General features: G+C 43.9%; 1 protein-coding gene and 1 non-coding gene across 44 annotated transcripts in view; both read right to left on the bottom strand.

Moving 5' to 3' along the window:
* The window catches only part of PUM1 (pumilio RNA binding family member 1), a 134,654-nt gene that overhangs the window by 29,988 nt on the left and 87,592 nt on the right, over nucleotides 1–17,074 (bottom strand). For 23 of the 43 annotated variants that reach the window (XM_055389979.2, XM_063700904.1, XM_055389985.2 and 20 more), the window contains 5 exons: nucleotides 13,702–13,853; nucleotides 4,815–4,953; nucleotides 3,625–3,768; nucleotides 2,440–2,736; nucleotides 1,132–1,368 (listed from right to left, as the gene is read on the bottom strand). In XM_055389979.2, the coding sequence (XP_055245954.1) occupies nucleotides 1,132–1,368; nucleotides 2,440–2,736; nucleotides 3,625–3,768; nucleotides 4,815–4,953; nucleotides 13,702–13,853 (969 nt within the window). The remainder of the gene's footprint in view (nucleotides 1–1,131; nucleotides 1,369–2,439; nucleotides 2,737–3,624; nucleotides 3,769–4,814; nucleotides 4,954–13,701; nucleotides 13,854–17,074) is intronic. The other 20 variants (XM_055390197.2, XM_055390031.2, XM_055390035.2 and 17 more) reach the window with 3 other exon arrangements.
* Nucleotides 4,625–4,697, bottom strand: LOC115932320 (small nucleolar RNA SNORD103/SNORD85). The gene has a single exon (XR_004068608.1). It is a non-coding gene; the product is annotated as a small nucleolar RNA SNORD103/SNORD85 (small nucleolar RNA).

The following is a 17,074-nucleotide window of genomic DNA, read 5'->3' as shown; positions in this document are numbered from 1 at the left end:
CTAGGTCTAGAATAATAAGTCTATTATTACCCTACCCACTTCAGACTTCTCTTGAATCTTATAAATCACTTTCTAGTCTGCCTATCCAAACGAAGGCATCCTGTTTGTTTTTAGTCAAGTTCTCACTTCTGAGTCCATGAAGCGACTTTTAATCTTGCTGGTTAAGAACAGAATCTTCTCGGTTAAAGTGGCCACACGTGCTGATTTGCCCAGGACAGTCCTGATTTAGGCCTATCATCACCAAGTAATTATTCATAGCACTCCCTTCCACTCACAAAAGTATTCTGGTTTGCATGATACATTATATGGTGACTCTACATCTAGGACTCAATTTTCCCCATCTAGCAAATAAATCAGTACTTCAAACTTAATACATAACTGCGGGAGAGGAGTATGCACCATGCTTGAGATGAGAAAACATCTCCCATGTCCTGAAAGATTTAGAGATTTGCCACCAAAAAAAAAAAGGTAATATAATTTTCTTTTCATTCTTATAGCCTGCTGCTTGGGATCCTCTTTTTCTCTCCCTATTTTCTAGAATCTAGATGGTAATATTTTAAAATCCCATGCATAAAACAATCTAAATATTTAACAGGGAAATATACATCTCATTAACATACTATATGGTTTGAGAGTTTATATTTACAAATATTTTAAAATATGGCAAAATTTTAAAAATAAAATGATTTTTGTGAAAAAGCAAGATATTATATGTACATATAGCAGAGGGGAAATTTTGAAAGGAAATAAGGCAAAATATTAATTGTGGTGGTATTTCAGGTGGTGATACTAGGTGATTAAATTCTGTCTCTGTGTTTCCTAGCTTCACTGAAATGAACCTGTGTTTACATTGTTTACATTGAAATACTCTCACAGGTAGTCAAAGAATAAAATGTTCATACTAAAGCTAACTGAATATACAGGGAATGTACCCAAACTATAATAAAGCCAAAACTGCTATACTATCTATAGGTACAGCCTGAATAACATGAGGTATTTACGGAAGGCACAGAACACCCAGGACACTTCTAGTATAAAGGGACTGTCCTTTGCTTATGCAAAGTTCTTGTAATGTCATCGGTGGCAAGAGAGTTCTAGAGTTCAAGGTGGTGTTAGAGTAATGGTTCTTACCCAGGTTTAAGCTTGAAGAGGATCCATGTGAAGAGAGGGAAGGAGGTGGTGTCTGTGAATGTCCTGGTCCCTGACTAGGGAGAGGCATGCCCACGGGTCCAGGAGAGGAGGAAAAGCTAAGGCCGTTATAAAAACTGTGTCCAATGGGGGTCAAGCTGCTCGATGTCCTCTTATAAAGGTCACTGCTGCCAGTCAGGGAGTCACGGCGGGAGCCACTGCCAGTGTTGGAGTTTGCAACTAAAATGGAATTAAAACAATGCAGATAAGAACAGGCCTGTTCTTCGAAGAACAAGCCCAGTGACCTGTTCCTAACACTTTGATCCAGACTCCTTACCACCGCAAATTTGTCAGCAGAGACAGCCTAACTGTTAATGAAGCAGTACTAGGGGCAGATAAGTAATAAAGAGGACATGGCTCAGGTTAACATGACCATCAAACGTATGCCAAATTTACCTTCCTATGGTGTCGTATATTATAGGATAAGGGAGGGTTAAAAAGCTCTGACGGCCACATGAACTATGGAAAAGGTGGAAGAAAATGGACTAGAAGAATGCCTTTCATCAATTGAAAAAGTTCAAGTAGAAAAATGGGATACAGAAAAAAGATTTGTAAATGGGGTACTGCCCCACTACACAAGACTTCTATATGAAAGCCTGTTTTCTCAGTGGGTTCAATCGAGAGTTAATGCTGCCCTCAATTCCAATTAAGATACTTTCTTTCACACATGCCCTTCTATTTAGGGATCACTTTTGTTTGTTTGTTTTTTATAATCTCTGCAATTATCCCATTATTCACCATACTACACTCCTGCTTTTTTCATCAAAACATTAAAAATATCTTGGTCTAATATCCTTCCTCCTAATTTTCCACATGTCTACCTTAAATTCTACTCAAAAGACTGAAGAAAACTTGTAACTCTTTAAGGCCTGCAGGCCAAGAACTCGGCTCAGTCTCAATTGTGGAGTATTTCAGCTCTGCTATCTTTAGTAAGTCCTCCTCCCTCAGTTTTTGATATCAATTTCTATAGTTCCCTCAATATTTTTCCCAAATACAGCAAAAATCTTCCCTAGATTTCAAATCCCTGAAAGAAACTGATTAAGTAAGTAGCCACATGAGCATGGATTGAAATAGGTCCCATCTGTATAACTTGATTTCAATAGTCTATCATCTCACAGATTATGTGGGATGGCTGGATTCCCACAAGGCTTGGTCCAGATCTGCCTGTGGTTCCATGCATTGCCAGTATTCCAGAAGGATTGTAAAAATAATTAAAATTCAGTCTTAAGAGCATATCAGTCTAATTTCTACCTGCTGTTCCAAACCCTCCAAGGGCGGATCCCAGGGTGGCGCCGAGAGAACTGCTACTTCCGAATCCCAAGGATGTGTTGGCAGGCTGGGCAGAGCCCTGGGAGAAGAGGGAGCTGCTCTGTGAATTGCTGTTCAGAGAGTTGTTGCCGTAGAAAGAACTGGATGCCAGGTTGTTATTGGGCTGCTGCTGGGGCTGGGGCTGAGGCTGCTGTGTTCCTAAAGGGCGAAATGGTCCATTTGTTGTTCCAGCAAGACCACCAGCTGCTCCATTTGCTGAAGCTGCGGCTGCTGCAACAGCTATGAAGAAGAAAGCAAACCGTTTGGCTATGAAAGGGACTGGCCACATTTCCAAACTACATTTTTATCTTTTTTCAAAAAATCTTTTAATGCTGCCTATCTTTTTAAAACAGACACAAACCATACAAATCTGTCTTTGATCCCTTCATATGAAGCTTCTATTTTCTGTTTCTACTTTCAATTTGAACCCAAAATACCACTAGAACAAGTTCACTATGCTGGTTGCTTTTAAGATTCTACAGATTAAAAGGGGTATAAACATCAAATGTATCCATTAAATATAACTACTTCCTAAAATCTTAAATTCCATAAATATCTATGTTGAGGGTTTCTTCTAGAACCATGTAATGCATATACACATCCTTCAAATTCCTATTTTAGCACACTGCTGTCTTCTAGATGTTCCTGTTATTGTTCCTAATTAAAAAATAAATAAATATAAACACTTAAAGTAAAAAACTATTACTCCTCCCAACCAAATGTATTATTCTGTCACTTCTCACTACTCTTTCCCACGTCCTCCACTCCTGCCCCTGTGGCAACAAACAACCCCTCCTCTAAAATTATCTTAAAATAATGACTTGGATTTCCGCCAACAAAGCCATTTTGTGTGAGCAATGCAACTTCTATGTTCTCAGTGGAGCCAGACCTTCAGACCTTGCTTCTAACCAGCTGGCACATGCCACCCCTCCCACAACCCACCAACCCCCCAACAAAAAGGAGAATCCACTAAGGTCACTTATTGCTTCTGATCTCTTTTTGAAACATTACAGGGTAGAACTGATATACTGAGAATTGCCAAAAGTTTATTTCAACATACTTTAAGAATCTCACTATCAGTCGCCACTTTTAGATCTCTGGCAGGAGTCCACTCAGATGTGCGCTCACCTGCTTGTGCAGCTGAGGAACTAATGATGACTGGGGCAGGAGCTACAAGTCGAACAGGAGCTCCAAGACCATTTCTCGCGCCTGCATTCACTACAAGGGCACCAGTTTGGTCATAGTAAGCAGCAGGAGCCAACACCGGATAACCTAGGAATATCAAGCCAACAAAGAAATGTATATGTTAAACAAACAAGTATCTCCTGGGCACCAACATATTGTCAATAATCACAAACTCAGCTTTGAGGTTGAATTGGCCAGATTTATATACTACTGGCTCCATCACTTAAATAGTTGAATAAACAGAGGCTACAAATGATTATAAAAATCATAGTACTTTCATACTACATAATAATCTAAGAACAAATATCCTGCAAAATAGCAGGAAAAACCTAGATAGGCTTTAAATAACATGATCTTTCAATATTATGTGAGATAGAATCTCCAAATCCCAGTTTAAGCCATATGAAAAACTGCAGGTGACTTCCTAAGAACACACAAAGGCTCAGTAACTAAAAAACAAATGAAACAGGTTAAAGTTATTTATTGAATTCATAAATGGCTCAGTTAAATTGGCCATGCTCTATGAGCAGTAAAGGTTCATAAAAATACGCTGACATCTCTCAAAGACTTGTTTCACATGTAGAACATCAAACTACATCTAATCCCATGCAAAGCACCAAACCAGCTGACAGTGAACCAAAAACAACATATATTCAAGATGTATCTATATAAACATGTATCTCAGAGGTAGGCAGCTAAAAAGGACCCCTACTATTGGTTTAAGAGAAACCTTAAAAATGTAAGGGATGACCCTATCAAGGTATACCAGAAATTTCTCACTAATCATGCTGTTCAAAAACATCAACATAAAGACTAAGCCTTGTAAACTAGCTTGGCCACTCCATCTATCCCTAATTCTGAAACAGAAAACAGATAATCCACCAAGGGAAAACCACATATTCCAAGCTGCATGGACATTTAGATACCTCCAATATGACTTAAGACTGGCTCAGAACAATGCTCTCATCAGTGAACTATAGTCTAAGTGAGGGCAAGTGTGTATCATCCTTGCCAGTCCCCAAATCATGACAAGCCTAAGCAAGGTGAAAGCACTGCTCATTCCCCTCTGTAATCACCTCAAACGTGCAGCCTTTTTCCCTGCCAAAGTATTACGAATAACAATGCAGCCGCACCTGGCATGCCTGCTGCCAGACCTTGTCCAAATGCAAGGGCAGAATTCACTGCTGCAGCTGCCACAAGGGGATCTGTTTGCTGTCCCTGCTGGTTCTGGTTTGGGGTCAAAGGACGTTGGCTGGCTCCTCCACGGAGAACCTGGGAAAGGAAGACAGAAATAACTCAACCACTTTATTTTCATTGGAGAAGACCTACCGTATGCTCAGGTTGGGTCAACTTTTAAAACTTAATTGTAAAATAGTTTCCCTATAATGGTTTTTATATGTCACAGCTGTTAGGGTATAAATTCAATTAATAACATTTCATAGAGTGGAATTTCATTCTACCATTCTTACTTTAAACACATTATCTTTATAAGCAGCAAAAAGCACACAAAAGTGATGATTCGTTCATTCAAACATTTTATCTCATCTGCCTCATAAAGTTCTTGTGACAATTAAGTTAAAAGATGAATTTGGAATATCTGGCATCAGCAAGTGGTAGTGTTATCAAATATTTAATGCCTACCATGTGGCAAACGGGCAAGTGAGACAGAGCAATGAACAAGACCAACAAAGCCCCTGTCCTCATGGAGCTTTTATTTTAATGAACGAGACAGACAATAAACCATACTATATAATGTCAGTGCTCTGACAAAAAGTGGGTGAAGAAAAAAAAAAGAGTGCAACAGGCCAGGCGTGGTGGCTCACGCCTGTAATCCTAGCACTTTGGGAGGCCAAGGCAGGTGGATTACCAGAGGTCAGGAGTTCGAGACCAGCCTGGCCAACATGGCAAAACCCCGTCTCTACTAAAACTACAAAAATTAGCCAGGCGTGGCAGCAGCCGCCTATAATCCCAGCTACGGGAAAGGATGAGGCAGGAGAATCACTTGAACCTGGGAGGCGGAGGTTGCAGTGAGCTGAGATTGAGCCACTTCGCTCCAGCCTGGGGAAAAGAGCAAAACTCCATTTCAAAACACACAAAAAAAAAAAAAGAAAGAAAAAAAGAAAAAAAGAGTATTAATGGGGGTTGGGAGGGGTTCCAGACAAGATGAACAGGGGTAATTTACCCACATATTTAAAGTCAACTGAGTCTCACATGCACACAAAAGATGGAATGAGAATATTTCCTCTTTAACACTAATATATTTATCAAGGTCCACACATGGCCCCAAATGAGTTCACCAGATTCGATTTGGTAGGGCTCTCACCTGACTATTTCTACTTCCCTCTCAGAAATTCCTCAAACATACGCATTAGTCAAGTTCAGTGCAGAATACCAGTTATGCCACTCTGATAAAGGATCTACTTTTTTTTTTTTTTGGTGGGCGGCGGGGGGCGCGGAGTGCAGGGAAGAGACAGGGCCATGCTCTGCTGCTCAGGCTGGAGTGTAGTGTGGCACAGTCTCAGCTCACCGTAACCCCTGCATCCCAGGCTGAAGAGATGCTCCCACCTCTCCTGAGTAGCTGGTACTACAGGTATGCACCACCACACCTGGCTAATTTTTCTATTTTTTGTAGAGACAGGGTCTCACCATGTTGTTCAGGCTAATCTCTAACTCCTGGGCGCAAGCAATCCACCTGCCTTGGCCTCCCAAAGTGTTGGGATTACAAGTGTGAAGCCACTGAGCCCAGTCAAGGATCTACTTTTTATTAATGAAACACAGACATCAAAATGCTAGCAATCATTATTATTCTGAATGATGTGAAGAATCTATCTCACAAGATCTACACACTCCAGCAAGCAAAAATGCAAAACCCACAAACCAAGGCTAAAATTACTACAGTTCCTAACGATGTTTTGTCATATTGTCAAGTGTACAGTTCTTATCAGATCACTTTCAATTTCACTGTGTTATTTATAAAAGTTAGACATATGGTCAAGAAAATGGGTACAAATTATTCTTGGTACCAGTGGTAAAAAAAAAAAATGTAAAAAGAGAAGCAACACTAATAACCAATTAAATATTTGTTAAGTGAGTATAAGGTGACCAACACTGTCCACACTGGCAAGAAGGGATGTGTGGACACTTAATTTGCCCAATCTTTTACTTCTATATCAGTAATAAGTAAGAATTAACAAATGATCTTGCAGATTTGCTGGAAATATCTCAAATAATGTGTTTAAGCCACACTGCCTGATACCCAGGAGATCATCAATAACCAATAGCAAATCACTATTATCAAGATATTATATAATTTGTTTCTGACCTAAAGAACCTAACCAACTTTGTAAGAGAAAGTGTGTTTCAAACTACATAGATAGAAGAGTCGGGGGACTGTACAGGTGAGTTTTGCCAAATACTTAGAATTTACATACCCAATAACTCAAAAGAGATCTCACTCTAGGATAAGTAAATAGCAAGCACTTTTGCGAAATACTTAGAATTTACATACCCAATAACTCAGAAGAGATCTCACTCTAGGATAAGTAAATAGCAAGCACAGAAATATGGCAAATGCTAATAGTTCAAAATTGCTGAAGATTTTAAAAAACAATGAAAGCATTGCTTTCACAGAATATGAAGAAGTAGGTTTATGTTTGATTAGGTGTTCTGTGAAAGGGCAGGTGTGGTAGAGTGGACAAGGTACCTAAAGAGGTAGTCTAAGACTATTGATGAGTCTTGTAATAAGGAAGGAAAACAGTGTTAGCTTTTTGTCCACTCTCTAGAAATCTGTACAGTACCCCTAATTACAAATAAAAGTCCCTCAGTTATCTGCCAAAATTCATATATTTTCATTTCATCATTACTGTCAAATCCATGATTTTATGGAAACAAAATATACAGTTTCACAAGTAACATTTTAAAGTCTAATAAATCACAAAATGACTGAATTTATAAAAACTATCCTAGAACAGTCAGCTTGACTAGAACGCAACATATACTTTCTGATAAAATACAAGGGCCCAAAAGGCCAACAGCAAAGTTTAAAAAGAACCTCTCATTTTAATTACTATGACAAGGCAGTTTACCAAGAAAATCATATTTTCCTCAAATACTTAAAATCAGAAACTGGCACCCAATAAAAAGGAACTAAAACAATGGCTGCTAATTAAAAACTAATGCTAAAAACTTCTTCTTAGTAGGGTTTGACAGAACCTGTAGGGAATGACAGAAAACTGAAAAGTTAATGATTATTATGTCCATTTTATAACAAAAATATATGCATTTAGAGAAGCCATCCAACTTGCCCTAGTTGTAAGCTAGTTAACGGCAGAAGAAACACAAGATCTCAGATTTTCTTTAAGTCAAGACATCACAATATGGTCAGAAGAAAAGTTGTCAAGACAGAGGCTTATGCTCAAATCTTAACAACTTTGTATTTGTGTGACCCTGGGCACACAAATTGTATTTCCTCAATCGATTTCCTCTCAATTATGAAATTCTATTTCATAAAACAAGAAGTTGTACATCTATCATAATAAGAGAAATAGAAATTACATGTACAGCACTTAAACTCTGCACAGAAAGCTTTCAATAAACAGCAGTTATTAGTATTATTCTTGTTCACTGTATTAGACCTAATTTTAAAACATGGTAATTACTTTAGTCTTCCAAATGCATAATAATTTGGCAGCCATTTAAACAAAAAGATGATCACACAAATAAATACAGACTTATCCACAAAGAGCAGTTATTAAGAAATTTATTTGCTAGGTGCAGTGGCTCACACCTGTAACCCAGCACTCTGGGAGGCCAAGGTGGGTGGAACACTGGAGGTCAGGAGTTCGAGATCAGCCTGGACAACATGGTAAAACCCTGTCACTACCAAAAATACAAAAAACTAGCCAGGTGTGGTGGCACGTGCCTGTAATCCCAGCTACTAGGGAGGCTGAGGCACGAGAATTGCTTGAACCTGGGAGGCGAAGGTTGCAGTGAGCAAACATGGCGCCACTGTACTCCAGGCTGGAAGACAGAGCAAGATTATGTCTCCAAAAAAAAAAAAAAAAAAAGAAAGAAATTTATTTAATAGGTCAGGCACAGTGACTCACGCCTGCAATCCCAGCATTTTGGGAGGCCGAAGGGGGTGGATCACTGAAGGTCAAGAGTTTGAGATCAGTCTGGCCACCATGGTGAAATCCCATCTCTACTAAAAATACAAAAATTAGCCAGGCGTGGCGGCACACACCTGTAATCCCAGCTACTCAGGAGGCTGAGGCAGAAGAATCACTTGAACCCAGGAGGCAGAGGTTGCAGTGAGCCAAGAGCTCACTGCACTCCAGCCTGGGCAATAGAACTAGACTCCATCTCAAAAAAAACAAACAAAAAAAGAAATTTGGCCAGGCGTGGTGGCTCAGGCCTATAATCTCAGCACTTTGGGAGGCCGAGACGGGTGGATCACCTGAGGTCAGGAGTTCGAGACCAGCCTGGCCAATGTGGTGAAACCCCGTCTCTACTAAAAATACAAAAATTAGCCAGGCGTGGTGGTGGGTGCCTGTAATCCCAGCTACTTGGGAGGCTGAGGCAGGAGAATCACTTGAACCCTGGAGGCAGAGGTTGCAGTGAGCCAAGATTGCGCCATTGCACTCCAGCCTGGGCAACAAAAGCAAAATTCTGTCTCAAAAGAAATTTATTTTAACAGACCACTCATTCTGTCAACAAATTATTTACTGAATTTCCTTATATATATGGTACAAGAACTGTATCTGTTGCCAAGAAAATCATTTAATAGTGTCCAAATAACGGGGAGAATTTCAAGACCTGTTTTTTTTTTTTTTCTGTAATTGTGTGGAATCTAAAAAAAAAAAAAAAAAAAAATTAAACATACACCCTCTGAGTAAGACTGATGTCAAGCAAAAAATTCTTGTTTGGATCATTTAATATATTCATATATGAGCAGGGTGTTTTGTCTCAAATGACAGCTTTTATCTGACAATGCGTATCGAATTCTAAATGCTGATTTTATTTGCTCCAGAAAAACTCCATTACTAGGAATTTTTTCCAAGGATAAACTTATGTAAAGGATGTTAATCAATCTCATTTAAAACACCAAAATACTGATACAAATGAAATATCAAATATAATAGACTAGTCAAAATAAAGTATCGTTTGGTGGATTTAAATGTACCTAGTAAAAATGTCATTTAAAAGAACACTAAATAGCTCCCTCTCCCTCTCCCCTCTCCCCTCTCCCCTCTCCCCTCTCCCCTCTCCCCTCTCCCCTCTCCCCTCTTTCCACGGTCTCCCTCTGATGCCGAGCCGAAGCTGGACGGTACTGCTGCCATCTCAGCTCACTGCAACCTCCCTGCCTGATTCTCCTGCCTCAGCCTGCCGAGTGCCTGCGATTGCAGGCGCGCGCCGCCCCGCCTGACTGGTTTTCGTATTTTTTTGGTGGAGACGGGGTTTCGCTGCGTTGGCCGGGCTGGTCTCCAGCTCCTAACCGCGAGTGATCTGCCAGCCTCGGCCTCCCGAGGTGCCGGGATTGCAGACAGAGTCTGGTTAACTCAGTGCTCAATGGTGCCCAGGCTGGAGTGCAGTGGCGTGATCTCGGCCCGCTACAACCACCTCCCAGCCGCCTGCCTTGGCCTCCCAAAGTGCCGAGATTGCAGCCTCTGCCCGGCTGCCGCCCCGTCTGGGAAGTGAGGAGCGTCTCCGCCTGGCCGCCCATCGTCCGGGATGTGAGGAGCCCCTCTGCCTGGCTGCCCAGTCTGGAAAGTGAGGAGCCCCTCTGCCTGGCTGCCCAGTCTGGAAAGTGAGGAGCCTCTCTGCCCGGCCGCCATCCCATCTAGGAAACAAGGAGCGCCTCTTCCCGGCCGCCATCACATCTGGGAAGTGAGGAGCGGCTCTGCCCGGCCGCCCATCATCTGAGATGTGGGGAGCACCTCTGCCCTGCCGCCCCGTCCAGGATGTGAGGAGCGTCTCTGCCCGGCCGCCCCGTCTGAGAAGTGAGGAGACCCTCTGCCTGGCAACCGCCCTGTCTGAGAAGTGAGGAGCCCCTCCGCCCGGCAGCCGCCCCGCCCGAGAAGTGAGGAGCCCCTCCGCCCGGCAGCCACCCCGTCTGGGAAGTGAGGAGCATCTCCGCCCGGCAGCCACCTCGTCCGGGAGGGAGGTGGGGGGGTCAGCCCCCCGCCCGGCCAGCCGCCCCGTCCGGGAGGGAGGTGGGGGGGCCAGCCCACCGCCCGGCCAGCCGCCCCGTCCGGGAGGGAGGTGGGGGGGCCAGCCCCCCGCCCGGCAAGCCGCCCCGTCCGGCCAGCCGCCCCGTCCGGGAGGGAGGTGGGGGGGTTAGCCCACCGCCCAGCCTGCCGCCCTGTCCAGGAGGGAGGTGGGGGTTCGGACCCCCGCCTGGCCGGCCACCCGGTCTGAGAGGTGAGGGGCGCCTCTGCCCGGCCGCCCCTACTGGGAAGTGAGGAGCCCCTCTGATCGGCCAGCCGCTCCGTCCGGGAGGGAGGTGGGGGGGTCAGCCCCCCGCCCGGCCAGCCACCCCGTCCGGAAGGGAGGTGGGGGGGTCAACCCCCCACCCCGCCAGCCGCCCCGTCCGGGAGGGAGGTGGGGGGGTTAGCCCCCCACCTGGCCAGCCGCCCCGTCCGGGAGGTGAGGGGCACCTCTGCCCGGCCGCCCCTACTGGGAAGTGAGGAGCCCCCTCGCCCGGCCAGCCGCCCCGTCCGGGAGGGAGGTGGGGGGTTAGCCCACCGCCCAGCCTGCCGCCCTGTCCAGGAGGGAGGTGGGGGTTAGCCCCCCACCTGGCCAGCCGCCCCGTCCGGGAGGTGAGGGGCACCTCTGCCCGGCCGCCCCTACTGGGAAGTGAGGAGCCCCCCGCCCGGCCAGCCGCCCCGTCCGGGAGGGAGGTGGGGGGGTCAGCCCCCCGCCCGGCCAGCCGCCCCGTCCGGGAGATGAGGGGCGCCTCTGCCCGGCCGCCCCTACTGGGAAGTGAGGAGCCCCTCAGCCCGGCCAGCCGCCCCGTCCGGGGGGGAGGTGGGGGGGTCAGCCCACCGCCCAGCTTGCCGCCCTGTCCGGGAGGGAGGTGGGGGGTCAGCCCCCCGCCTGGCCAGCCACCCCGTCCGGGAGGGAGGTGGGGGGGTCAGCCCACCGCCCAGCCTGCCGCCCTGTCCGGGAGGGAGGTGGGGGTTCGGCCCCCAGCCTGGCCAGCCGCCCCATCCGGGAGGTGAGGGGCGCCTCTGCCCGGCCGCCCCTACTGGGAAGTGAGGAGCCCCTCTGCCCGGCCAGCCGCCCCGTCCAGGAGGGAGGTGGGGGTGGTCAGCCCCCTGCCCGGCCAGCCGCCCCGTCCGGGAGGTGAGGGGCACCTCTGCCCGGCCGCCCCTACTGGGAAGTGAGGAGCCCCTCTGCCCGGCCACCACCCCGTCTTGGAGGTGTACCCAACAGCTCATTGAGAACGGGTCATGATGACAATGGCGGTTTTGTGGAATGGAAAGGGGGGAAAGGTGGGGAAAAGATTGAGAAATTGGATGGTTGCCGTGTCTGTGTGGAAAGAGGTAGACAGGGGAGACTTTTCATTTTGTTCTGTACTAAGAAAAAATTCTTCTGCCTTGGGATCCTGTTGATCTGTGACCCTACCCCCAACCCTGTGCTCTCTGAAACATGTGCTGTATCCACTCAGGGTTGAATGGATTAAGGGCGGTGCAAGATGTGCTTTGTTAAACAGATGCTTGAAGGCAGCATGCTCGTTAAGAGCCATCACCACTCCCTAATCTCAAGTACCCAGGGACACAAACACTGCGGAAGGCCGCAGGGTCCTCTGCCTAGGAAAACCAGAGAACTTTGTTCACTTGCTTATCTGCCGACCTTCCCTCCACTATTGTCCCGTAACCCTGCCAAATCCCCCTCTGCGAGAAACACCCAAGAATGATCAATAAAAAAAAAAAATAAAAAAAATAAAAAAAAAAAAAAAGAACACTAAATAACACAGTTAAGTATGAAATCAGAATGTAAAACCACGTGGACACAATAATGACAATTTTGTAAAATATTAAATAATATGGCTAAAATAACAGATACCAAACATAATAGCATTGGTTTTCTGACATAAGGATTTAGGGTAATTTTTTTTTCAAGTTTTCTAGTTTACCACAGTTTCTATCAATAAAGAGGTGTTACTGGCCAGGCACGGTGGTCACGCCTGTAATCCCAGCACTTTGGGAGGCCAAGGCAGGTGGATCACGAGGTCAGGAGTTTGAAACAAGCCTGACCAACATGGTGAAACCCCATCTCTACTAAAAATACAAAAATTAGCTGGGCATGGTGTAGCGTGCCTGTAATCCCAGCTACTCAGGAGGCTAAGGCAGGAGAACTGCTTGAATCCGGGATGCGGAGATTGCAGTGAGCTGAGACTGCACCACGGCATTCCAGCCTGGGCGACAGAGCTAGACTCCGTCTCAAAAAAAAAAAAAAAAAAAAAGGTGTTGTTCTAGCAATCAAGGAGGAAATGACCTGTTTAAAAAAATAAAAGATGTAGTTTTGCAGTTTACCGTCCTTTCTCAACTCAAATAAAAAGCTAATGCAGATATGACAGTTTAAGATTTACATCCAATCCAATCCAATAGGTACTATAAATAAGCAGTCTAAAAATCTAGTACCCCTGCTTTAGTGTCAAGCCCCTTGCAAAACCCTGAAATGATCGGAAAGTGGTGCTTAGCAAGCAACTACAGTATGGCAGAACAAAATTTTACTGTAACTTTGAAGATCCACTTTGCCACTTGCAGCTAAGCAATTTCCCTATAGGTGAACTGGTTAGTATCGTTACCCCACCTAGGTACAATAGTGTCTAATATATAAAAGACATTCCGTAAGAGTAGTTAAATCTGAGCCTGAACTCAGACACACACACATACACACAAGAGGAAATTCATGCATTCACAGTGTTTTTCTATTAGGCACAATATTACCTATTAATTATCCACAATACTACGATTCCCACTTTCTATAGAAGAGGTAAATTTTGTCTACATTTACCTGCTGCTGTCCTTGCTGAGCCTGTGGGGTGGTCTGTTGATTAGCTGAATTAGTTGCTGCAGCGGCAGCAGCAGCTTGCTGCTGGAAAAGACTGGCAGGGTAGACTCCCCAGGGAGTAACTCCATAATACTGGTGAGGGACCACAGCTGGGCCTAAAAATAGCAAAAGAAAGGTAAAGAAAGTCTGAACTACTGAGGCTCATCTCAGCCTTTCCAAAATTACATCTGACTCAATAGATCCTACTGTAAAATATTAACTTAAAAGTATATATTAATTTATGCTAGCTAATCATTAACTCTTTTTAAAGAATAGTAAACATTATATGAGATCCTTACACCAGTCTTCTAATATAATCCAGGCCTAGAGGAAGAAGCAGTGAGGAAAGAAACATTAGAAAACTAAAAGGGGGAATCACTGATAGAAGGGGTTCAATTTAATAACAGATGGAGGATGTAGCATAGAGACAATATCTGTTGGTAGAAGGGAGTAAATGGAGGGTTTGTGTGCTTAAAGTGATGGAATAGAACAAAAGGTTAGGATGTATCCCATGTTCAATGATAAGAATGGCACCTAAGGTGATTTAACAGAGTGCTGTTGTTTCATTAACTCCAGAAAAAGAACATCTATCAGTCTGACAACAAAACCCAGACACTCAACTGAACCTCCACTGCAACTTCAAAGTTGCTGTTACTGTTTGTTTTTGGTTTTTTTGTTTTTTGAGACAGGGTCTCTCTGTCACCCAGGCTGGAATGCAATGAGGCAATCTCAGCTCACTGCAACCCTGACCTCCCCGGCTTAAGTGATCCTCCCACCTCAGCCTCCCTAATACCTGGGATTACAGATGCATGCCACCATACCTGACTAATTTTTTTTTTTTTTTGTAGAGGTCTGTGTTGCCCCAGGCTGGTGTCAAACTCCTGGGCTCAAGCGATCCATCTGCCTTGGCCTCCCATATTGCTGGAACTTTAGGCTTGAGCCACCAGGCCTGGCCCCTATTTCTATTTTTAAAGTCACAAAGGCATTCAACACAACTACATTCAGACACTGATATGTGAAATTTTAAATTTAAGTCAATGTTGAACACAAATAGAAACAAAAAATACAACACCTTGACTTGTTACAGACCTGTTGAGAACCTTAAACAAAATTAAGCATTCTCTGTAACCCCAGCATTATGGGAGGCCAAGTTGGGTGGATCACTTTGAGGTCAGGAGTTCGAGACCAGCCTGGCCAACATGGTGAAACCCCATCTCTACTAAAAAAAAAATATAAAAAATTAGCCGGACGTGGTGGCAGATGCCTGTAATCCCAGCTACTCGGAAGGCTGAGGCAGGAGAACTGCTTGAACCCAGGAGGTAGAGGTTACAGTGAGCCAAGATTATACCACTGCACTCCAGCCTGGGCAACAGAGCAAAAAGTGTGTCTCCAAAAAAAAAAAAAAAAAAAAATTAAGCATTCTGCTTTAATCCAAATTATCTGTTCATTTTCCTTGGCAACAAAGTACAGCTGCAGTCGGCCACATAAAGTACACAACAGAGATATAACAAAATTATGCAGATATCAACCCAAGTGTGGCAGAAATCTAATTACAGAATTCTATGACGAAGCTGGTAGCAAGAAACACCAAAGACACATTTGCTAACCAGGAAATGGGCTCAAAGTCAATTCTTCAAATCTGCTGAAACATATCTCCAAGTTGAACTTCCTTAAAGCATAGAGTTAAATATTTCCAACTTGATTCATTAACAGTAACCAAACCTTCCTTACACTGAAGTTCTGAAGAGCTGTTTCAAATATTACAGCTACTCTGATGCTACAGCTAATTCTGGAGAAACACATAATTCATTAAGCCAAAATAAACAGACGCATATTCTTGTTTCTCCCATTTTAAGCTTCCAAAACACAAATAAGTCAAATTGTACCACTGCCCAATATAAATATGTTTTGACATTTCTAATTTGGTGTTTTCTATACCTGTGGGCTTAGAAAAGATTAAGAAGCTGTTTACAAGCAAGGGTGCACATTGAAACACTATACCTGGGTACAGAATAAAGGTGTTGCTAAGAAAAGCTGTTACACTATGAACTATTTTACTATAAGAAGAAAAGGGGTTAAAACATTTTTTAATTTGTCAGAAACTGAACGGCCTAAAAGCCATGTATTCAAGTTTTAAAAAAAAAAAGAGTGATAGAGCCTCATACTCATCTGATTAGTGTTTATAAAGCAGGGTGGTCTTGGGCAGTTAAAGAAATAAATAAGAGAAAAAACACACAAAAAAGACCCTAACTGTGCCTTAGTTTCCTCACCTGTAAAAATGGTAAACAGGTAGAGTGTTCCTTAACCAGAGTGCTTGAGACCAGAAGTGTTACTGATTTCAGATTGTAGACTATGTGTGTGTCCAAGAGTTATCTTGGGGATGTGACCCAAGTCTAAACACAAAGTTCATTTACGTTTCATATATGCCTTATACACATAGCCTGGGTGTAATTTTACTTTTCCTTTGGGGATGCTGAATAGATGAACTGTGTGTTATGTGCCTGTGGTTTTGACTATGACCCATCACATGAGGTCAAGGTCAAGTGTGGAATTTTCTACTTATGGTGTCATGTTACTACTCAAAAAGATTTTGAATTTTCAGATTAGGGATGCTCAACCTGTAATACATGTTGGGAGTACAGCCGTATCTACCTTGAATGAGTGGTTGCAACCTGCAATAATAGTCCCAATGCTCTCCCAAAAGCCAACAAAAGCGAGCCTCTACTGGGCAAGGACTGCTATTACCATTAACATCTGCATTACTCTCTAAATTTTCTCAACTGGCATTTCTACTACTATACTCTGGTCACATGGCCTAAGGTTAAATTTAGGAAAACATCCCAGGGCAAATCAACTGAGCTTGGCACATCAGGATGCCCACTTCAATTCCTGTGTGACTGACACCCTCTAAGAATACACATTTTCATAGTTTTAACAGTTAACATTTCCTGTTATTTGTGAAAGTATTAACTCATTTTCACCCTGGCTCAACTGACATATACAAAAAACAAGATTCTGATCACCGAACTACCATCTCAGTGACAGCAGCAGTGTCAACCCTAAGACCGGTTCTTTGTTTCAAGTAACATAAATTAGTAAAGACTTCTAAAGAAAGTACAGAAAAGACAATTCAAGACAGAGAAAACAGGCATTCTATATACTATAGTGAAGCATATGCATGAGCTTTGGAGTTAAACCTGGTTCAAACCCCAACTCTACAACATTTAAATTGTGTGACTTCAAATGAGACAGTTCTCTCTAGGTTGGGCGCAGTGGCTCACAACTGTAATCCCAGCACTCTGGGAGGCCAAGGAGGGTGGATCACTTGAAGTCAGGA

Source organism: Gorilla gorilla, chromosome 1 (assembly GCF_029281585.2).
Source record: "Gorilla gorilla gorilla isolate KB3781 chromosome 1, NHGRI_mGorGor1-v2.1_pri, whole genome shotgun sequence".
NCBI lineage: Eukaryota > Metazoa > Chordata > Mammalia > Primates > Hominidae > Gorilla > Gorilla gorilla.
This window is presented reverse-complemented; position numbering and strand designations above follow the sequence as displayed.